Here is a 23,377-nt window from a genome sequence, read left to right as displayed (position 1 = left end):
CGAAGTCGCGTAACCCGAACCAATGCATCAGATCTATTCTCTACATTCCGTTGGTGATCGTTATTTGTAAGTTTTGTATTTCCAAAAAGTACTATTACAATAGTGTCATTGGTTCTACAGCTTCTCTACGGGCTCATATCTGTTGGAAAACAACGAGGAATTCCACTCGTCGGGGATTTCTCCTCGAAAATCCCAGCTGTAGCAAAGCTTGGAAAAAAGTGGCTCAAGGCTGAGATGTGCATCACTCTGCTTATCAGTATTTTGAACTTTGCAATTGGTGCTTTTCAACTATCATCTTAAAAATCTGACTGACAAGTTCACAGAGCAAGAAAAATTATAAATTATCAAAAATAAGTCGCAAACGTTAGTTTTCGCCATTTCAAAGAACTCCATGATTCAAGTTGCAGTAAATTATTCAGCATTATTTGGGTTGACGTTGAGATAAAAGTAACAAAGGTGGCGCTAGAGAGTAACCCCCAAAAATCATATGCAACTTTTATTTATTTCGAAAAAAGGTTTTTATCAAAAAAGAAAAGAGAGTCTAAAAGAGATTATCAGATAAGAAAATGTGCATAAAAGCAAGAGCGGTCAGGTAAAGCACGTCCCTTAGGAATCCATTACTGTCAAATTACCCGTAATATCGTATAAACCGAGTCTTCTGGTGGAATATTCATAATGCGATATGCCTGCATCTCCCCAATTCAGAGAGAAAGAAGGATGGAAATCATCTTTATATTTTTAAAATTCTAACATGCCGATTAGGAGAAGTGACATACATGGAGAACCGCTGGATCATTTCAAGACTTTTTCAGACAAAAAAGGTCTTTTTGCATGGTAAGTGGGCCTTTTTGAAAATTATCTATGTTGATTTTCAGTCGACTTTTTACGATAAAACCCTTTTTTGGGATCAAATTTTAACGGTACTAGCAATTTGATCTTCTTAATATTCATCGAGAGCGAAACTAAGAACGGCGGAAAATGCATTTCCATTCATCTTGAAAAGAGCTCTTAGTGCGTCAAATGAACACTTGATCTTTGAAGAAGCTCATCTTCTAAATGCCCTGTAAAAGCCCCGTTCAAGTAAGCCAGAAAGGCACGATACTCCTTCGTCCGTTTGTGTTCCACTTGAGACACTTTTGCATTTTCAATTTTGTCAAGTAGACAGATCGCGTTCTTTAAAATTCGCTTTTAGGTGTGGACTTTGCTTTTTGGTTTCCTTCATTTTTCTGATCTACAAAATATTTGATCGTGTGGCACAATCGTCCCAGCCGACGACCAAACTGTACTCTTCCTGCGATAATTTGATCTATAATGAGACCGCTAATCATTCAAGGTAATTAGTATGTGCTCTTATTTGACCTCAAGAGATTAAAAAAATGACTCAAAGAGGCGAAATCAAGGAGGATATGCATGAGTTCACCAAAATATTTTAGCGCGGGTCACTCAGTAAAAGGCCGGTCCAACTGTAACTCACAACTTCTGCACTCTTCTGAAAGAAGGAATCCCTATGGAACATCGAATTATTACTACGTCAGTGATTACTCAACCCCGACAGCCTCAAGGAAAGCGGCTTAACTTGTAAATTCTTTCATTTTTTTCTGGCAAGATCATTTTTGACCGATAAAAGACCTCACCACTCGAGGCAAGGCTCTTCTGGAAAGTTCTCACTAGCAGATACAACCGGTCTTCTGGTGGCAAAAGTGGGCACTACAAGATCAATTGTACAGTCAACCGTCGAGTACCCACGAAGTTCGATACCATTGGAGTTCAAGAAAAAACCCGTTATGTCACGGGTCCGCTCTTTTCCGGAAATTACCGAAATTGTCCTTGGTCTAATTCTTGAGATCTATTTTGGTCCATTAAAAATTAAAGCGACAACAAACATGATTTGAGCTAACCTTTCGAAACTTTGAATTAATTATTTTTCGAGAGAGATCCATGAAAAGACAACAATGCAGTGATCAAGTCAACAAATCAACTTTCAAGGAGATTCAAGTTGAAGCTTCCTGAAAAAAAAAAACATGAACAAAACTCAACCAAAAGTAATTCTTCCACAATTTTTCTCGATTTCTGTACAAAATGTAAAATTTATTGGGTCCTTGGCTTTATTGAATTTTTTGAATAAAACATAACTGTACATAATTTTTCTTCACTTTTGAACTCTTCATTCTCGCTCATAGATAAAAGGGAATTTTTCGCCAGCCTTCCAAGCCGAATATCCGGGCACCCAGGACGGTAGAGTGTTGAACTTGTTTTTGTACTTACTCGCCGCTTGCCAGACGAACATGTTTATAATCGGCCTTGGCGACCAATCGCTAATCATTCTTTTCCCGGACTAGAAGAAATCAATCATTCATAACTTTTGACGCAGGTCTAGCCCCGTTCCTTCTGCTAGTAACTCCGCACAGTGCGTCAAACATCTGAGTTTTAAGAGCGTCCAAGGTCGATTGGTCAATGGCTGTAAATACATTCTGAGTATTTCCAGCGGCGATGTCTTCTAGAGTACTTGACTAAAAATAATTGAATTGATCAATATGAAATTGTTTTTTCTTTCAAACCGAGACGAAACCACTTGGATCGTAGCCAACAGCGAGAGTTGTTATTCCAGAGGCGCTGATTGCGCCCGCCGATGATTGCAACGCTAGAAATCTTAATTTTAGGTCTTGGTTTAGAATTATCACCCGCAAGATCTCCATCCCAGCCATCAGTAATAACAATCATTGCGTCTGGAACCGCATCATTCGTGTCCAGTTGTTGTGCGCCAAGAGTCATTCCGCCGCCTATAGCAGTAGTTTGTTCGTACCAATCCAAGTTGTTATCGTAGGCATTCATTATTGCACTGTTCGTATTAAAACTTGCGGGGCCTGAAAGAATCATTTATTCAAGACTTCTCTATCGACTCTTTTTTAGACCAGTTTTCCCCATTCCATCATTTTTAATTATTCTCCGTACCTAATGATACGCTGAGTTGATTGTTTCGGCTGTCACCGACGTCGACGATGGAGAATTTAACTGCGGTTTGCGTGTCGAAATTATCAACAAGATACTTGAATGCGCATTTACGATCACTGAAAAAAACATTACTAACCTGAATCAGCTCCCGAATTCCAGCTTCCTCGGAGACTCGAGAACCAGAAGTGTCGATGACGATGGAAATGTCCAAACGGTTGTTGGTTAGAACACAGACTCGATCACAATGCTCTCCCTTGAAATATTGCTGACTAAAAGAACGAGAAAAAATGGCTGTGAACCTGAAAACCAGGAGGGCAGATGCAATCGTAAGTGTTTCCATCAGCGATACAATCACCTGCGTTGCATGGGTCTGGGCTGACAGGGCATGGATCGGGAGTTGTTGTGGTCGTCGTTGTTGTTGTTGTTGTTGTAGTCGTTGTTGTTGTTGTTGTCGTTGTTGTTGTTGTTGTTGTCGTTGTGGTTGTTGTTGTTGTGGTGGTGGTGGTGGTTGTTGTCGTCGTCGTAGTCGTCGTAGTCGTTGTTGTCGTAGTAGTAGTAGTAGTAGTAGTAGTAGTAGTAGTAGTAGTAGTGGTGGTAGTTGTTGTCGTTGTAGTCGTTGTGGTGGTTGTTGTAGTTGTAGTGGTTGTGGTTGTTGTCGGTCTTTATCATGTTTCAAAATTGCAAAATCAAATATACAATAATAAAATAATTGAGACAATTTTCTGCATTCGACGATATTCATATCTGGAAAATTTCCACAATGAGTGCCGTACCAGCATGGGTCACAAACACATTCATAGCTCCCTGGCGATACTGAATAAAAAGAATTAAAGCCAGCTGATGAGAGTTAGCAAACCAGTTGAAGATGTGTCTAGACATGATCCATGATCACCGCAAGGATCTGGTTGGCAAGATGACCATTCACACAGCGAGCCACTGTATCCTGCGAGACAGTCACAGACCGTACCCGTCTCTGTCGTCACGCATGTCCCGCCATTTTCACATGGGCTTATAATATGTCAACTTGAATAATAATGCGTATTTTATGTTACCATGGAGGCTCAGTCGGGGGAACTGTAGGAGCGCAGCCGCCAAGGCCAACTAAGGTTTCCCCGCAGCACTCATTTGTCGATGTTGAAAAAACCTTTCCATTACAACAGGATCTTGCGCCGGAATCGGAGAAGTAAGGGTATCGCTTCGGATAAGTTCCGCAGCAATTATCGGCAGCACCTCTTTTGAAAAAATAATATGCTGATTTACGTTAACAAGTAACCTGGCAAAAGGATTCGCGTGACACTGCTCGGCGGGGTTCCAACCATACGAGTTCACATAATAGTTGTTCATTTCATGGAGCGAGAAAATGAGTGAGTTAACGAAATCGACATCACATTGACATGTGTTATCAACGCACTCGTTGCCAGTTGATTGACAAACAAATTTCTTGCCAGTAATGTCATAGTGCGCTTGGTAGACTTGGGAAGACGGGTCACATGTCCCCTCCGTGTCTGAATAGATAATTTGATGATTTGATTAAACAGTTTAATTTGAATGAAATTTCTTATTAATTTTTTGTCAGCAAAAATATCCCCTACCCATTGTGATGCATTTATGGCACCTCTTCCTATTCTGGCATTTTCTATCAATGTTATCCACCGGTGGCCCCTTGTGATATTGATACAGATCCGGGTTCTCCAGCTGACACCAGCATCCGTAGTTCAATATTTCATCGACGCTGTATTGAACCAGATTGTTCATTGAAAAATGATACTCTAGCATTGACTCGATCATGTTAAGATTGGACGATATCGAGTTTGAGCTGCTAAACACACTTCCGGGGTTGTATGAGTTTTGAGATAGGAAGTTGTTGCTGCTTGAAGAGGAGCCAGAGGAGTACATATTGGATGGACTTGATGGCTGATTAAAGGGTTAGATAATAAACTTTAGATAAAAATTATGTTGAAAATTTAACCCAATCTGAGCTGGCTGAGAAGGAGACCCAAAACTCGGACCATACTGCGACACCTGACTGGATCCAGATCCCGAACTCGTCGTTGGAGAATACTGTGTCCCCTGATGCTGTGAACTCTGATGCGAGCTAGTTATGCTCATACTCGGATAATTCTGATTTCCTCCTTGATTATTGGGCCCGTAAAGTGCCTTATTTCCAAATCTTGCACTAAATTTCGGATTTTCTCCAAGAGCGATGAAACTATTTGACACCGGATCAGCTGTTATTTCTTCTCTACTGTGTGGCAACGTTTTGATACTGTACATTTCCTCTAGATTTTTATTTATCTCTTGAGCTCTTGAAAATCCGGAAAGAAGAACGATGACGGTAGAAAACCTCATCTTGCCTTCTTTTTTATAAAACCGTTATTTAACAAAAAGAGATTTAGAAAGAAAAAAATGCAGCTCTATGCATTCGCAAAAATAACGCTCCAAATCATTGACTTTTGCCAAAATTCATATAATGTGAGAGTTCCAATGAAAATCGATCTGTTACGCGGAATACAACGGAATTTAAATGCCTCGCCACGATTTTCACGGTTTTCGTTGTTTTAACTCCAAAATGAACTTTATTCAAAATCAATTTGATTTGATTTTTGAATGCCGAAAGTGTTTTATTTTAAATTAATCCTATAAATTTTCACTGGCTCTTTCTCGTGATACTTTATCACTAAATTGAGAAAAAGCAACTCTCGTTCTTTCCCAATAAGGATGTCTCTTTTGAAGATACCGATAACACACCGCCTTATCAAAAGCATTTATTTTAATAATTTGAGTTCACTCAACCATTTAAAACTACCGCGATTGCCATAACTGTCGAAAATATCAAATTCCGAATATCACAAAAATGAAAAAAGAATGCTGCAGTTTATTTGTTATTGTTTTCATCATTTTACTTTCAATTGCTGGTCTGGTTTACTTTGAGAACCACGTGGACCTTTTCCCCGAGACAGAAATGAGACCAGTGATAACTTCCTCAAGATTTGACAATGATAAATACAAAAATTTAACAGTCCTTTTTCGACGAAAAACAAACAATGGAACACAAACAGAGACATATTTGGCGAACTCGATTATTTCCGAAAACTGGCTATACTACTCGGAGGCGGAGCGTTTCTGTGATCGGTTCGATCTAGACCTCGTTTCGGATGAGCATGTATCAAGTAACAAAAGTTATATGCTAAAGAATGGATTTTGGTTGAAGTCAAGAGTCAATTTAACTGCTGGCGAATTGGAAGTTTCTGAAATATTTGAATCAGATTGGTTAAATTTGTTCGAAAGGTCGGCTCAGCAATCAGGAATGGATTTTTGGGGGGTGGGGTGGTCAGAGACCATTTTTTGCATCGGCCAATCAGAGGCAAGCAAACCCCCTAAAGACCACCCCAACCGAATTTACAAACTTTAGAAAAAATTTTAACATTTTGTCGAGCCAAACATTTAGTATGACGAACAAAAGAATGCAACTAGTTGGAACTGAAGATCGTTCAATGGACGCAGAGAACCCACGACGCGCGAAACCTTGCCTGCAGAGCACAAAACTGTTGGCTCTCGAATAACTGCAAAAACACGAACTCGGTCTAGCGTAGAAAAAGAACTGGTATATTTTGTAGTGCTCCGAGGAGCAGCGAGAACGAAGTGAGTAGAAAATGCAGCGCGCTCCGCATAAATACGTTGCGCGATAAAAACATGATAACAAGATAGGATCATGATCGGCTTCTTCGAGAACCAACGACAGCCCCCCAGACGATGACGATTCTAGGTTGAAGAGTTGAGTTGGCTGGACGCGCGGCGCAGGTTTAGAGCGCGAGCGCGGCGGTTCGGAAGGGAAAAAGCGGCGACCAGAAGGGAAAGCGGAAGCAGGCCTCTGATTGGCTAGGACAATCAGCGACTGAAATACGGTGAAAAAGTCGAGAAATAAATCTCATGAAATTAATCATGAGCTACCGAGCTGCTGGATACTGCAATCGGTCGGGTTGGCGTCGGTTTCTTTTCGAACGACGTAGAGATTCGCCCGCCGCAGAAGAAGATGAATTTTCACCAGGTAATTTTTGTTGAACGTTTTCTGGATTTTGAGGCGGCGGATCAGGTTCATCGTAGAGATCAAGTAAGTCGGGATCGAGGCGAGTTGGGCGAATTTTGGCTTTGACCACATGATAGCGGTGTACCCAAGTTGGCTTAGAATCGAGGTCGATCTGTAGAATGACATCGTCGGTGGCAAGAACACGGAACGGGCCGAGCCATTTTTGTTTTCCTGGCTTAGCAGCAGCGGCGAACTCGCGTTTGAGCATGACAAGGTGGCCAGCGGTGATTTCTTCGGGCGGCACTTTAGCCTTACCTTTTTCAAGCACTAGTCGGTCAACAGCTTCTTGACTGAGTCGCACAAATTTATGCGCACGTTCCAAGAGCTCAGCAACGTGTACGGCGTAGGAGGAAGGAGTGCCATTTCCGATCGGCTTTTCGAGAGTGATGCCGTTGAAAGAGGGATCTCGGCCAAAGATGCACTTGTAGGGGGAGATTTTGGTGGCGGTGTTGATGGAGCGGTTGAGACAGCTGACAACGCTTGGCAGTGCCATTTCCCAGTCCAACGACGGATTATCTCGCACCATGCCCCACAAGGACGATTTCAGAGTCTTGTGAGCACGCTCAATGACACCGGATGATTCGGGGCGGTAGCTAACATGAAGGTTTTGTTTGATCTTCATGAGTGTACACAGATCAGCTAGGACCTCATTATCGAAATGTCGACCTCTATCTGACGACAGGATTTTCGGGAAGTCGAATTCGAGAAAGTAGCGCATTAGACCGCGAGCAGCGTCGATGCTTCGGCAGCGGTGAGTAGGATAAACTTGAATCCATCGGGAGAAGCCACACTGGACGGTCAAACAATAGCGCTTACCAGAGCGAGAAGTAGGGAGAGTGATGAAGTCGCAGTAGATGATCTCGTGCGGGCGAGTGGCGCGGTAGAGATGTTTTTTGTCAGGGCGGCTAGGCTGCATGTCGAACCCTTTCTGCTTTATGCAGTTAAGACAGCTAGATACGTAGGAGCGGATATCATCGTTTTTATATGGCCACCAGCACCAGTTGAGAAAGTGCGAAGTCCTATCAACTCCCATATGACCTTTCAAGTCATGAGCAGCTTTGCAGTAGTGAGCGACCAGAGAGTCGGGAATGACGATGCGCGTACTACCCCCCCAGTTGATGGTGAGCAGATTCGAGTATTGGTGGATGGAGAGGGCAGAAGCGTATTTTTTGAAGATGGAACAGCCATAAATTTCATCGGGCCATGTCCATTTGTCGAGAGGAGTAGAGCTAGAGACAAGTTTGCGAATGGAAGATACGAGGGCATCTTCTGACTGAGCTTGTTCTATTTCGCGGAGCTCTAGAATCGGAAGAGCAGGATTGAGCTCGTCAGACAAGATAGCGCGCACTGTGAAAAGATCAGCAATTTCTTCGTTGCGCTGGAGGAGCATCGATTTCTTGAATTTTTCGGCAGGGGCGACCCAGGAAGGAATGTAGACCTTCAAGTTCGAGTCGTTGTTGAGTTTGTAGAAGTGGCCGGCGCAAGTGTCGTCGACAATAGGGTCAGATGTGACTTCGTCGAAGGGGCGAGAGAGCATGTCGGCTAGAACGTGAGTGCGTCCTTCGACGTACTGGACAGTGAATTTGAACTCGGAGAGGCGACATTGCCAGCGCTGTAGTTTCGAGTTGTTCAAGAACTTCTTGTCGATTGCTAGGAGAGCGCGGTGATCGACCAGAGCGACGAAGCCAATCGGGCCTTTTAAGTAATAGGCGAACTTTTCGCAGCCGTGGAGAAGTGCGTAGCATTCGCGCTCGGTCGCGGACCAACGGCGTTCAGTTTCGGAGAAAGACTTGCTGGAGACTGCGATTAGTCGCTGGCGACCGTCAATCTGTTGCATAAGGGCTGCGCCGGCGGCTCGATCTGATGCGTCCGTTAGCAAGAGAAATGGGGATGAGAAATCAGGCAAGGCGAAGACCTTAGGGGACGCGATCATTTTCTTGGCCTGTTCGAAGGCGAAATCGGCCTCGGCGGACCAGTAGAACTTTTTGCCAGCTTTGTTGAGTGCTGTGATTTCGCTCATCACGTGGCTGAAGCAGTTTTCGGCGATCGGCTGTCCAAGGTTAGCAGAAACCCAGTTTTTGAGCCAACAGAAGTTGCCGATTAGTGACTGTAGTTGTTTGCGCGTTGTAGGAGGTTTGAGCGCTAGAATATGCTCCATGTTTTCAGGTGGGATGGAGATTCCTTCGGCGCTGATGATTCGGCCCATGAATCTGGTCGAGGCTTTTCCGAATGAGCATTTTTTCGCGCCGAGTCGAGCGCCGTATTCTCGGCAAGCAGCGAAGATCTGGCGAAGGACTTCCAGATGAGTAGCCGTGTCGTCGGAAAACACTAATATGTCGTCGACATACGTGCAGAAATTCTGCTGGAGAGTGACCTTAGAGAGCATCTTGGTGATGGCTTTGCAGAAGGCATCACCCGAAAATCGAAGTCCGAAGGGGACGCGCACATATTGCCAGCATTTCGAGTCGAATGTAAAATTCGTTTTGTGGCGGTCGCGCGGGTCTATGACCAAGTTCCAGTAGGCCTTGGACAAGTCGAGGGAGGAGAAGATTTTGTGGCCGTGCTGGATGTCGGCGAAGATGGTTTCCATAGAAGGAAGTGGCCAGAAATCGGTCGTTTCGGTGAGCACCTTGTTGAGGGATTCCTTGAAGTCGCTGCAGACGCGCAATCCACCGTCGCTCTTTCTAACGGGGATGAGTGGAGAGTGGAAGCCTTTGCCGTCTTTACAAGGCTCGATGATGCCTCCAGAGGCCATTTCACCAACGTTTGATTTGACTTCCGGGTGCAGGTGTTTTGGAATCGGGCGCTCACGTTGAGCTTTGGTGAGGCCTTCGATAGTGGGGATGCGCACCATTTCTTTGAATTCTCCGATAGGGTCACCATCGCGCTTTAAAATGTCGCGGGACTCGTAGATCAGAAGGACGAGGTTGTCGAGGTCTGCGCCCTTGAAGAAAGTGGTGTCAATGGTGATGCCGTAGTCTTCGGCGAGTTCCTTGATCATTTCATCGGTAGAGATGACTTTTAGAAGCGAGCCGGGAGCTGGAGGAGTATTTGACCAAGGAAATGCGATTTTAGTGCCATCGAGGAGAGTGAGATTGAGGCCAGAACCGGCGAGAGCAAACGAGCCATCTTTGAAGTGAGGACCGGTGAAAAATTCGCGGCCGAGAATGGCTGGGAAGTTCTGTTTTACGACGTAGAAGGTTACATGGTCGAACGAATGCGGCGTTGCTTCGTGTGAGAGGCGACCAAAAATAGTGCCGCTAGAACTCATAGTACCACATCCGTTGAAAGTCATGTTGCACGGTTTTATCAAGTCGTGAACCGCAGGCGGAAGCATGTGCATCGGAATGATGTTCTTGGCGGCTCCAGAATCGGCAAGAGCGCGAAACTTGAGGTTGAAGCCATTGATGCGCAAAGACAGATCGAGGTTGAAGTACGTGTGGCAAGTGAAGAGTTCTGCTGAGGTTGCACACGTAGTAACGTCAGCAGTTATTGAAAAACCGCCGAAGACTCGACGAGAAGCGACTGTGACTGCTGTGGAACTTTGTCCTTGGCGACAAATGCAGTAGATTGGGATTTGGAGCCGAAGCCAGGGCCGTGGTAGAGTTCGCATTTGCCGGCTTTGCCTTTGCGGCAGTCTTTGCCCCATTTACAAGGCTCGCGCCACTTTTTGCCGGTCTTTTTCTGATCGGGCTTTTGTCAGAGGAAGTGGCGGGCTTGGTGCTCGGCTTGGAGTAGCTTGTGTAGAAGGCAGAAGATGAGCGGCCGGTTTGCGCAATAATGTACTCGGCTTTGCAGGCAAGGTCGGCGGCGTTGTTGACCGATTTCCATTCTTGCGCGAGGAGGGAGTGGATTTGGCCAGCATGTGATTTCAGTCTCTCTGCCACAACGGCGGCGCTGAAGAAGGAAAAGATGTCATCGACAGATGGCGCGTTGTCGTCGTGGTCACTGCTTTTGCCGTTAATTTTGGCATTGCGGGCTCGTATCTGATCGACAACTGCGGCTTTAGCGGCGGACATGCGAGAGTCGACGTCTGTGGCGAAGGCTTTCCAGCAGGAATTTTTCTTGTAGTCGGTCTCGATCGCCCGAGTGAGCAGTTGAATAGACGTGAGACCGCTATCAAAGTTGGCGGTAATCCAGGCTTTCAGCTCGGCCCAGGTTGAAGTAGAAGTCGTGGATGCCTTGAGTCGGGCGTAGGGATTCTCGGCAAGTCGCATTTTTACTTGCTTGACGAAGGGAGCTTCAAGCGCGGCGTCGGAGTCGATGTAGGTGTCGTAGATCTTGTCGACAAGCACGAGAAATTGTGCCGTGCGATCAAAATCGCGGCCGGTGAACTCGAGTGTCGAGAGCGCGGACTCGGACGAACGTCAAGATGCCGTTTGATCGCGCGTGAGATCGCCGTTGGGAGATTTGGCGTTAGGAACTGGCGCAGTTTTCAGCGCGGCGATGATTTTGGCTTTCAAGGCCTTAAGAAGATCGTTGTTAGTGGCGTACTCGGAGGAACTGACGTCCAAGGTATTGAGCTTCGATTCGACTTCCTCGGACCATTTCTTGAGCATCTCCAGGTCGGTCATGACGGGCGATAAAAAGTCGAGGTAATTGGCTCAGCAGGTCAAAATACCTTTGGTGGGCACTCTTTATGTGGCCGGTAAACCGGCAGCGTTAAAGAGTGACGCGCGTACGCGATTTGATTCTCGTGCCAGCTTAAGAAATCGGCGTGACAGTGGTTGACGGTGCTGAGGTAGTCGTAGCGAGTGTTGAAGGCGAAAAACACGCGACGGTTAGGCTCGAGAAGATCAGGATTACCTTGTTTGGGCACTCTTTGTGTGGCCGAGAACTCGGCACGGTTAAAGAGTGACGCCCGTGGGCGGTTTGATTCAAGCGTCAGCTTAACAGTTGATTTTTAGGATGTCCAGGGGATGGGCAAGCGGCTCCGTTCTCTACCAGCGAAGATTTGACGAGACTCCAACAAAAAAAAACGAAGTTTTTTAGATGAAGGGCGAGGGTTCTAGTAGTCCTGGTACCATTTTATGTTGGCTCTCGAATAACTGCAAAAACACGAACTCGGTCTAGCGTAGAAAAAGAACTGGTATATTTTGTAGTGCTCCGAGGAGCAGCGAGAACGAAGTGAGTAGAAAATGCAGCGCGCTCCGCATAAATACGTTGCGCGATAAAAACATGATAACAAGATAGGATCATGATCGGCTTCTTCGAGAACCAACGACAAAACGATCCCTCTTTGAAGCGCCCTCCTTCTTCGGGTACATTTGCGAGGACGATGTTTTCGACGAAAGCGGCAAGGTTAAAATCCGCGTACGGAACCACTACGAATGCGAGGTTCTTCAGCTGAATAGGACTTTTGCTGAAAAGTATCATCTCCACAATGATTCTTCGTCCTACGTTACAGCTGACTACCACAAAGACTCTTATAAGTCTATGTAAGAAGTCGAACTTATTTCCAGCAATAACCTTCATTCTAGATTTCGAATCGATGCTGGAATTGACAGAGATGATTTTCAAAACGGAACAAATGGATTTTCTTGGTGCCCAGATAACCCCTATGGTAACTGAGTTATGAATTTCTTTCATTTAGTCAATTCCTTAGTTCCACAACGGTTTCGATATAGAATAAAGTCTGGAATACTCCTTGCCTCGAAAGATAAAAGGTAATTGCGCGCTTAAGGACCCCCGTCAACAATTTTCCTCGAAAAATCGAAAATTTCAAAAAAGCCATATTTTGGCTTCTAAGTGTTCCTGGAAGTTCAATTTATCATAAGTTCATTCATCTCAAAATCGTTTTTTGACCTGTAGAATCCATTTCCGGGGTCATAATTCTGAAATTCCGAAAATAGATTTTTCGAAAATTGTTGACGGGGGGGGGGGGCTCCTTAAAATGTGAACATTTTCGAATTTTTTAGGGAGAAAGCTCTTTGCACAGAGAAAAAACTCGTCAAAACAACGCTGATACGATTTCCTCCACGACAGGGTTTCTGAAATATTTTCTTATTTATTTTTCCCGAATTTTCAAAATTAAATGGAATGTCCGCAGAAATACGCATTTTCAATCTGTGGTACTGTTTTCGATCTTGTCTCGAATGAGAACGTAAATTCGTCTGCTTGCAAAAGGTTGAGTTCCTCTGTCGGGCCAAACTTGACATATCAAGAGCCGAAAGAGCCGCTGATTTTCCAAATTGGATCGACCTTTTGAATCCTCGTCCCGTAAATCGTCAATCCTGTGAGTTCTTGGTTGAAGTCTATGCTCAGATCCCATCCCCAAAGCGAAGGGCTAGAACTTACGGGGTCGCTTCGTCTTTTTGAAGATATACTCTCATGACGAAATTCGATACAGTTTCACTTCCGTCCATCCATGAACTACTGTGCTCGAGCTGAATGTCTTTTCCAAAGTAAAGTAGTCCCTCAAACCGCTCGACTAAAAATAATCGTTCTCTTGAGCTGCACTTACAATCGCATCCCATCGGATCGACTGTGACGCCTCCTGATGAACCAGTCTTGAGATGCCGCTGGAAAGTTCCATGGACATTTATGCTGATGTGGGCTCGATCGTCAACAAAGGCGACGTGGTCCATCGGAATCATGAGTTGATAACTTCGCTCTTCATCGATGAAAATATTTGTATTCTTCGGATCACGAATCTTCGCGTCTTGGTCACAGGCGATTTTGATGACTGCGTCGGGAAGTTCATGATGAATTTGAAGAAGAGTGTGTTCGAAGACCTCACGCACGCCGATTCTTTCTAAGCTTGATGATGATGTTCCTCGAGGAGCGATGAATCCCTTTCCATTTGATTCGAGTTACTCATCGGTGATTTCTTGCGGCTTTTTGACACACTGATTGCCGATGATTTTGAATCTTCTACGAACTTTTGCGACACAACTGACGATGCAAGCTTGCGCCCAATTTCGTTTATGGCCCAAAAAAAAGAATTATATATCCGGTTATTACAAATTGGCTAATTAAAGCCCGTAGAATTTTCCGAGCAAACATGTTGACTTCTGTCCAATAACAGCCCTAGAATATTTGTGGAAAAATTCTCTTAAAAGACTTTTGTCCAATTACAGCCCTAAAATTTTGTCGAAAAAGTCTCTACAAATTGTCCAACTACAGCCCTGACCTACCAGTATCATTATAACACCCATCTATTGCTACATCAACAGTCTTTGATTGTTTTCTTCGTGCTTCTGATATGAGTGAAGTTCTAGCAGCAAAAATCGATTTCTTCGCAAGATCGATGATTTTCTGATCGACGAAGTCTTGGAGACTTTTGGCGGTCGAGCTCGAGTGCATGAAGTCTGGCATCCTTTTTTCGCTATTTTTCGTTGTTCCACTCGTTCCAATCATCGCGAGAAATCTGCTCATCTGAGTCTCGACGATTCCGGTGCAAGTTTTCGCTGCTTGGAAGGCAGTGTTGAATTTTTCGGGGAGAAGCCAGCTTCCATAGCTCCAAACGTAGTTGTTGCAAATGATGTTGAGATAGAAATTCAGGAGATTTATCTTCGAGAAGCTGGTTCTGAAGTTTCCGATTTTTTTGCATTTTTGGCATGCAAAAACGTTGAAGATGGAGGTAAGCGAAAGAAGAGATACGAAGACGACTGTTACAGGCTCACATCGGTAGCTGTCAATTCGAAATTTTTTACTTTCTTGATTTTTTTGTTTTTTGCCATTAGACTTTCTTTTATTTTTCTGTGGCATAAAGAGAATATGAGTGACAAAAATCATAATATATGACCCTGCTAGAATAGATGGTGCCAAGAAGCATTCTTTGTCCAAGGAGATTGTTCTGACACTAAACGTTAGTTCCTCTCCCAGGAGAGCGCAGAAGTTGCACCTATAGCTCCCACCGCGCCGCGCCCTGATGCGCGCTAAGATTCTGTGTCTATCTGGACTTTGTCGCTAATAAGTAAAGATTAGGCTTTGCGCATTGGTTGGGATATGTTCAGAATTCGATAAGCTTTCTAATGATGGTAGTTTCATCAAATTACAATGAACATTGCGGGACTTGATGCCTTTTGAAATTGAACTTCTCTTTTTCTATGTAGCTCATGAAATAATGATCATAGAGAAAAACTAAAAGCGGGTTAAAAAAATGAGGAAAATTAGATATGATTTGCAAAAAGAAAATTGAGAAAATCTCATTTCTAAGAATATTGGCGAGCGCTTAAACTTTGACTCCGCGCTGCTCGCCCAGGTCCCTTAAATAACGCCTTTAAAACTTCACTGTCTCTTTCTCCTGATATTTTATCACTAAATTGAATAAAGCAACTCTCGTTCTTTCCCTGTTAGGATGTCTTCTTTGATGAAACCAATAAAGCGCCGCCTTATCAGAAGCATTTATTTCTATAATTTGAGTTTACTCAACCATTAAAAACTAGGTTTAAAACTGTCGAAAATCACAAATTCCGAATATCGCAAAATGAAAAAAGAATGCTGCAGTTTATTTGTCATTATTTTTATCATTTTACTTTCCATTGCTGGTCTGGTTTACTTTGACAACCACGTGGACTTTTTCCCTGAGACCATAATGAGACAAGTGATAACTTCCTCAAGATTTGACAATGCATCCAAGGATAACAATGATAATTACCAAAATTTAACAGTCCTTTTCCGACGAAAAACGAATAATGGAACACAAACAGAGACATATTTGGCGAACTCGATTATTTCGGAAAGCTGGTTGGCCTACTGGGAGGCGGAGCGTTTCTGTGATCGGTTCGATCTAGACCTCGTTTCGGATGAGCATGTATCAAGTAGCAATGGTTATCTGCTAAAGAATGGATTTTGGTTGAAGTCAAGAGTCAATTTAACTGCTGGCGAATTGGAAGTTTCTGAAATATTTGAATCAGATTGGTTAAATTTGTTCGAAAGGTCGGCTCAGCAATCAGGAATGGATTTTTTTTTTTGGGGGGGGGGGGTTGGGTTTGCAAACTTTAAAAAAATTTTAACATTTTGTCGAGCCAAACATTTAGTATGACGAACAAAAGAATGCAACTAGTTGGAACTGAAGATCGCTCAATCGACGCAGAGAACCCATTAAGGGACTAGGCCGAGGGAGCGCCGCGCGCCATTATCTCTTTTCTCACTTTCGCCAGGAAGCCCAAATTTTTTATTCGAATTTAATATAATTTGGCATACAAACTAAACTTTTCACTCTCTTTCCTCTCCGACTTTTAGAATTTTCATATCTTGCCGACGAGCTGAGTTATAATCGAAAAAGAGATGCTTGAATTCAAGTGTACATAAATACTTGAAATATTCTTATTGACAATTTGAGACAAAGTCCATTGAAAAGCCCGTGGTCTCTTCTAAAAAGTCTGCTAAATGAGATTTCCCGGAAACATCTATTTACCTGATTATCGAGGGATTACTGTGGGTCACCTGGAGCGCTCGGTGTGAAATGCGGTGATTTTGCACTATTGGCACGCGATTCCCGCTGCGTTCGACAAGATCACCTGGATTACCTGCGAAGTAATCAGCAAACAATTCACTTCCAGGAAATCTAAATAATAAGTAGACTTTGTAGAAGAGACCACGGGCGTTTCAGTGGACTTGGTCTCAAAGTGTCAATCCGAATATTTCAAGTACTTATGTACACTTGAATTCAAGCATCTGTTTTTCGATCATAACTCAGCTCGTCGGCAAGATATGAAAATTCTAAAAGTCGGAGAGGAAAGAGAGTGAAAAGTTTAGTTTGTATGCCAAATGATATTAAATTCGAATAAAAAATTTGGGCTTCCTGGCGAGAAAAGAGATAACTGCGCGCGGCGCTCCCTCGGCCTAGTCCCTGTAGCGCGAAACCTTGCCTGCAGAGCACAAATCGCTCCCTCTTTGAAGCGCCCTACTTCTTCGGGTACATTTGCGAGGACGATGTTTTCGATGAAAACGGCAAGGTTAAAATCCGCGTACGGAACCACTACGAATGCGAAGTTCTTCAGCTGAATAGGACTTTTGCTGAAAAGTATCATCTCCACAATGATTCATCGTCCTACGTTGCAGCTGACTACCAGAAAGACTCTTATAGGTCAACGTAAGAAGTCGAGCAATAACAATTTCTAGCAATCACATTCATTCCAGATTTCGAATCGATGCTGGAATAGACAGAGATGATTTTCAAAACGGAACAAATGGATTTTCTTGGTGCCCAGCTAACCCTTATAGTAAATGAGTTATGATTTTTTTTCATTTAGTCGATCTCTTAGTTCCACAACGGTTCCGTTATAAAATAAAGCTTGGAATACTGCTTGCCTCGAAAGATAAGAGGTAATTGCTTTTTACTTCTGTCAACATTTTCGAATTTCCTAGGGAGAAAGCTCTTTGCACAGAGAAAAAACTCGTCAAAACAACGCTTATACGATTTGCACCACGACAGGGTTTCTGAAATACTTTCTTATTTATTCTTTCCGAATGTTCAAAATTAAATGGAATGTCCGCAGAAATATGCATTTTCCATCTGTGGTACTGTTTTCGATCTTGTCTCAAATGAGAACGTAAATTCGTCAGCTTGCAAAAGGTTGAGTTCCTCTGTCGGGCCAAACTTGACAAATCGAGAGCCGAAAAAGCCGCTGATTTTCCAAATTGGATCGAGTTTTTGTATCCTTGTCCCGTAAATCGTCAATCCTGTGAGTTCTTGGTTGAAGTCAATGCTCAGATCCCATCCCCAAAGCGCAGGGCTAAAAATGATAAGTCATGAAAAATCCAGGTCTCTTACGGGTTCGCTTGTTCTTTTTGAAGATATACTCTCATGACGAAATTCGATACGGTTTCACTTCCGTCCATCCATGAACTACTATGCTCGAGCTGAATGTCTTTGCCAAAGAATAGTAGTCCCCCAAATCGCTCGACTAAAAATAATCATTCTCTTGAGCTCAAAGGTGCACTTACTGTCGCATCCCATCGGATCGATTGTGACGCCTCCTATCGTTGTTATCTCCAGATCATCTTCGTCGAAGCAAGACAGATCGGTTACTTTCTAAAACCCCCCTTCAATTATCATTTCATTTTCATGCTTGAAACACTAATCGTCATGTGCCCACTACCTGATTCCAACCAAACGCATGAACATCACTAAAGTGCGTTACATCATCAAAATGAATCGCAACAGATTCATCATCGTAAGCATCGGAGTTGGCTTTTGAATGAAGTGCGAAACCCATGTTTTCGCTAAAAATGGAGAAAAATTCCAAGTTCCAGGCATTGATTGTTGCTTTTGGTGCAGATTGTGAGAATTTAAAGGAAATGGTGAAATCGTTCCTAGAAATTACTAGTAAATCAAGAATAAGAAAAAAGAGATGAAAACTTTTGAGGAAGAGTAAGAATTCCGATAAAACTTTTCCCATTATTCCAAGCATCGAGGATTTGAAAATCAAGTCGTTTTTTGATCCCACAGATTGATGTGTCCTTTGTTGTTTGAATCGAAGTCGTCATAAGAGTAGTTATCCCGGGGGGAATTGTAGTTGGTAAAGATGTCGTTGATATTATTGTTGTCGGCTCTGGTTCTTCTGTTGTTGATGTCAGGGTTGTCGTGATTTCGAGAGTCGTTGTTACTTTTAGAGTTGTTGTGGCAGGGTCTGTTGTTGTTATTTCAATCGTCGTTGTGGTCGTTGTTGTTGATGTAGTAGTAGTCGGTAGTTCCGTGGTTGTGGAGATGATCGTGGACGACGTGGTTGTTGTCGAAGTTGTCGTTGTCAGAGAAACACATGAGTTTGGCGGATTCAATCCTAGTGGAGGGTTTTTACACTTGACTTTTGTATTCGCCGGATCTTCCAGTTCGAAACCATCTTCACAGGAAATGTCGAACTTATCTTTGTTATTCGGCTCGCCATAAATAGTGCCTTTTGGGATAATACACCCAGAAACATGAAAATTTGGAAGCGAAGTTATTGTTTGGAGAGGACTAGTTGTGGTTGTTGTGGTAGTTGTAGTTGTTGTTTCTTGATTTGAAGAGGTTGTTATGAAAGGAGTGGTCGTTGTTTTCTCTTGAGTTGTTTGCTCTTGAGTCGTGGTTTGTTGAGATGTTGTCGTTGTCGTCGTTGTTGTTGTTGTAGTGGTTGGCTCTTCAATTTTGAAACACTGATTGAACGGATTCAAAGCCCCATTTTTGCACTTTACTTTTGTTGATGTTGGATCAGCCAGCTCAAAGCCTTCTTCGCATGAAATTTCAAACTTATCCTTCGCATTAGGCTCTCCATAAATTGTCCCTATCGGAATAGCACAGCCGGAGATATGAATCTCTCTTTCTTCGTTTGTCGTTGTCTGTACTTCTGTTGAAGTTGTCGTTGTTGTTGTCGTAGAGGTTACCATGATAGACGAGGTTTGTATGGTTCCAGCAGTTGTCAATGGAATTGATGTTATGACCATTGAAGATGTTGTTGTGGTTGTGGTTGTAGTCGTCGTCGGAAAATCAGTTGTACCCGAAACTGGTAGGCACTGTATATCATTATTCAAAGACCCCTGTTTGCATTTGACTTGGTTCGCTTCTACATTCATCTCAAATCCCTCCTGGCAGAACGGCCGAAAGAATTTTCCTCCTATGAGCTCCAAACAACCATTCTCTAGACTGCAATCACTGTCATTTGGACAGGCGTTTCTCTTGATGCGATGTGAAAGTACTAAAGAAAAGAAACAGAAAATCAAATACATGTTTTAGCGGAATGAAGTGGCTGGGATTTATCAACACGTTGAAGGGGATGAAATCGGAAACCAATGTCGGATATGAAAAGGTGCTTACAATGCGAGATGGTAAGCCTCATTTCTTGTTCCAAAAAAGGTCAAGCCCTTTGAACAATTAAGAGGCTTATAAACCTATAACACTATCTCAATTTCTTTCAAATAATTTTTTGACTTTTCCGTGAAAATCTTTCATATTTGGAGAGTCTTCTAGAATCGAGCTGAAGATTATTTATTTCAAATAATATTTTTTTACTTTAGATATTAAGCGAAGTTAGAAGGTCCGAAAGAAGCGGGAGCAAGGTAATAACAGCATTATTGTTTGTCGAAAAATGTCAAAAATGTATTTTGATACATTAACTTCTCAATACACGTGGTCCAATGATTGGTCCAATGATAACTTCCCCAAAACGCTAACTTGCCCAACATTGTGCAAGTTAGCGTCTGGGCAAGTTAGCGTCAAAGTTGCCGGTTATAAAAAATATTTTTTTTTCTCGAAATTTCTATATCGAGCACTGAATACAGTATTCAGAAAGTATAGCCTATACTGTATAGGAGCCATTATTTCTAAGTTATTTAGACATAGCCTATGTCACATAGGTTTGAGAATTTAGGCATTTTTTGGGATTAATGTTTTAATAATAACGCTTCGAAATAATTAAAAATATTATATTTTTACGCCGGAACGCATATCGACCCATTTCTGGGTAAGGTGCTGAAATATGGCCTCAAACATCGTCATTTTCTAGTGTTAAAACAACACATGAGAAATATTTCATGTATCTGATCTTGTAGTTCGGGGTCTGAAGATCATATTTATGATAAAATATGGGTTGATGAAAACAAGAAAACGGGTCTACGGCCTCTCACCCAAAAATGGGTCGATATGCGTTCCGGGAAAAATCTATTAGAGCTTAGATATTTTGAAATCGACTGTCAAAATGAGTGTACTCTCGGAGTACAAAAATATTATTTCAAAATGTTAAACTAAATTTGCTCAGAAGAAATGGAAAATATGACCGCTTTTCACGCGGAAAGGTCGAGGTTAGATTCTAAGAGGGGTAGACTGTCTACCAGACTAAGGGTGTTAGTCTAAGACATGCTGAAAGAGCAATTCAACGCTCCACGGATCGCCCACGCACTTTAGACGCTAACTTCCCCAAGACGCTAACTTGCCCAAAACGCTAATTTGCACAACCTTGGGGAAGTTAGCGTCTGGGGAAGTCAGCGTCTGGGGAAGTTAGCGTCTTGGGGAAGTTAGCGTGACTCGGGGGGCGCTTCTTCTAGAACAAGCTTTGTTTTCTAATAATTTTCTATAATAACCTCAGATAGTAATTTGACTTTTTCAAGGTAAGAACTTCTTTCTAAGAAGTTTACTTTTCTTAAAAATAAAGCACCGTCTTCTTTTTTTTATTAACTCGTTGGTTTTCAGTAATCCCAAGATGGGCTGGACAGAAGAAGAGCTGGAGCTCTATCCTTATCTGAACAATTACACTGTTCCTGAGTACTTCAACCAGTATGGCATCACGGATGAAAACCTCATCAAAATGATTTTGTTTACTAAGAATTGTAAGTTTACTTATTAAAACCAAAAACGAATTAATTTTAGCCCAATTCTTGATTGTGATTCTCTGTTTCGTTCACTACATCGTCACATGGTGGGTTCGAAGAGGTATCTCTTTAATGAAACTCCTTGGACAAGAATCGATGACTCGCTTCCAGAAATTTGCTCAGGAAAGGTTTTTTCTCAAATGCCAATCTAAACAAGTCTGGTAGCTGCAACGAGCGGTACTAGTGGTTTTACTATGATTTACTCAATCGAAGGGATTGTGGTTTATATAGTTTAAGAAGGCTTATAAGATGAATTTGGGCCATTTAAATTTATGGCCCATAAGTTATGGGTATAAATTATACCGTATAATAGATTCCGAAAAAGCCACTGAACTAGAGAAGTAGAATAATAGGAGTTTTGAGAATAACCCGATCTCAGTATTGCAAACTAGGACAAGAACCAGCTATGAATTCGATTTCCTCCACCATGATCACAAACGACCGAGTTTTCATCATCATGCGAATTACTCTTGCCATGTGGTCACTGACAATGATTCTTTTCGGCTGGGAAGGGATTCGATCGATCATTTTTGGTGCCTACTTTCCATTCGGTAAAAATGTTTTTAAGATAAGATGTCTTACGTATTTCTAAAGCTGCCATTTTATCTCTGTACGTCAATTTCCAAAGATCGCGAATCGTTGAGGGTTTCGGCACTTGGACTCAAGCTTTGAACAAAGTAAACTCATTCCTCTTCAATGTCCAGGTACTTCAGACTGGATTAAACCATTCAATCATAAACTTTGAGGCTCCTCTGCGTCTCTTGGTCTCCTTAACTTGGTGGACACGATGGATCGGATTTCTCCGATATCGAGATATGGCTCGATCTCTTGACATTCATCCCTTCTGGCTTTGGAGCAAAGAATATACGCCAACGCTGTTCCTTCTCGTCGAATTGCTTTGGTTCGACACTAAAGGTAATCAGAGATCCTTATAGCTCATGCTGAAATGAAATCAGTTCCCTTCGATGGATTTGTTCACGTGACTGTGATTGGATCGGCAAGTCTTGTAGCATTGGTTCAAAACACCAACAAACCCCCTCCTCAAGGACTCAAGTAAGTCTTTACTTCATGAATCAAATCTGAAGAAGATTGTTTATAGCGCAATGGACAGAGATCCTGCTGCATGCGTCGTCTGCGCCGTTATATTTACCATTGGCTTAATCGTCATTCACTTGGGTCTCGCATTCTTCTCTCATGGAAAAATTTGGACTTTCAAGAAGGTTCCTGTTATCGGACAAAGACTGACGAACCGACAGGTAATAATTCAAAATGTCATAAAACTAATTTTTAAAGGCGTGCACCGAGATCTTCCAAAAACGACACGCGCTGAACAAGTTCATGCCCCCTTCGATGCTTGAACAACGAAAAACTACGATTCGAAAATCATACGCTAACTTCGGCAAAGCATCTGTCGTTCGCGCCTCGATCGCCCGAAAATCTGCTGCTGTGAGAAAGTCATGAAGAAGATAAAACTAAGTCTTTTCCTTTTGAATTATATCCCCTTTTAATAAAAAATATTTACAGTGATCATCGATTATTTTGCAGTTCAGTATAGAATATAATAGGGCCGAATTGTGCGGGTCCGAAATTCGGATTAATTTGCTGCTCCTTCAAAAAAGATCAATTTTGGAGCCCTAAAATGTTAAAATCTCACTATTTTCGTCAATTATCCCCGTAAATTCTACGTGTTAATCAAAAAAAAGAGTAAGAAATAGCATTTCTGTCGTAAATATATCTACAAAATACGTTTGAGCAAGGAAAATTGACTGAAATTCACATAGATGGCTAATTGAGCGATTTTCATTAATTTTCGCGAAATTCGAAAAAAGGGCCGAATTGTGCGGGTCCAAATTGTGCGAGTCGTCTGTACAGTGTATTATATACTGCATAAATATGCAATTGCAGTTTTTTTGAAATTTAGAAACCAATAACGGATATGAAAAAGTGCTTACAATGAGAGTTGATAAGCCTCATTTCTTGTTCCGAAAAAAGGTCAAGCCCTTCGAAAAATTAAGAGGCTAAGAAAGTTATAAGTTATAACATAAC

General features: G+C 42.5%; 2 protein-coding genes and 1 long non-coding RNA gene across 3 annotated transcripts; 2 read left to right on the top strand and 1 right to left on the bottom strand.

Annotated features, from left to right (window-relative positions):
- Positions 1–6,467: 6,467 nt before the first annotated feature.
- Positions 6,468–13,176, top strand: LOC145696607 (uncharacterized). The gene is made up of 5 exons (XR_014133818.1): positions 6,468–7,000; positions 11,947–12,477; positions 12,520–12,602; positions 12,645–12,705; positions 12,958–13,176. It is a non-coding gene; the product is annotated as an uncharacterized LOC145696607 (long non-coding RNA).
- Positions 13,177–17,370: 4,194 nt separating this feature from the next.
- LOC145698589 (uncharacterized) lies at positions 17,371–19,682 on the bottom strand. Its single transcript, XM_081775798.1, has 5 exons — positions 18,351–19,682; positions 18,091–18,304; positions 17,936–18,023; positions 17,763–17,895; positions 17,371–17,724 (listed from the first exon to the last, which is right to left on the bottom strand). The coding sequence occupies exons 1-5, from the start codon at positions 19,538–19,540 to the stop codon at positions 17,469–17,471; spliced, it is 1,881 nt and encodes a 626-aa protein (XP_081631924.1). The 5' UTR covers positions 19,541–19,682; the 3' UTR covers positions 17,371–17,468.
- A 310-nt stretch (positions 19,683–19,992) lies between these two features.
- LOC145698468 (uncharacterized) lies at positions 19,993–22,852 on the top strand. Its single transcript, XM_081775671.1, has 9 exons — positions 19,993–20,023; positions 21,153–21,289; positions 21,330–21,454; positions 21,711–21,882; positions 21,926–22,035; positions 22,078–22,246; positions 22,288–22,384; positions 22,431–22,587; positions 22,625–22,852. Exons 2-9 carry the CDS (start codon positions 21,163–21,165, stop codon positions 22,790–22,792), a joined length of 1,125 nt encoding a protein of 374 aa, XP_081631797.1. The 5' UTR covers positions 19,993–20,023; positions 21,153–21,162; the 3' UTR covers positions 22,793–22,852.
- The last annotated feature ends 525 nt before the right edge of the window (positions 22,853–23,377 follow it).

The sequence above is a fragment of the Oikopleura dioica genome, chromosome 2 (genome assembly GCF_907165135.1).
Source record: "Oikopleura dioica chromosome 2, OKI2018_I68_1.0, whole genome shotgun sequence".
NCBI classification, from domain to species: Eukaryota; Metazoa; Chordata; class Appendicularia; order Copelata; family Oikopleuridae; genus Oikopleura; species Oikopleura dioica.
Note: the sequence above shows the minus strand (reverse complement) of the source record. Positions and strands in the feature narration are given on the sequence as shown.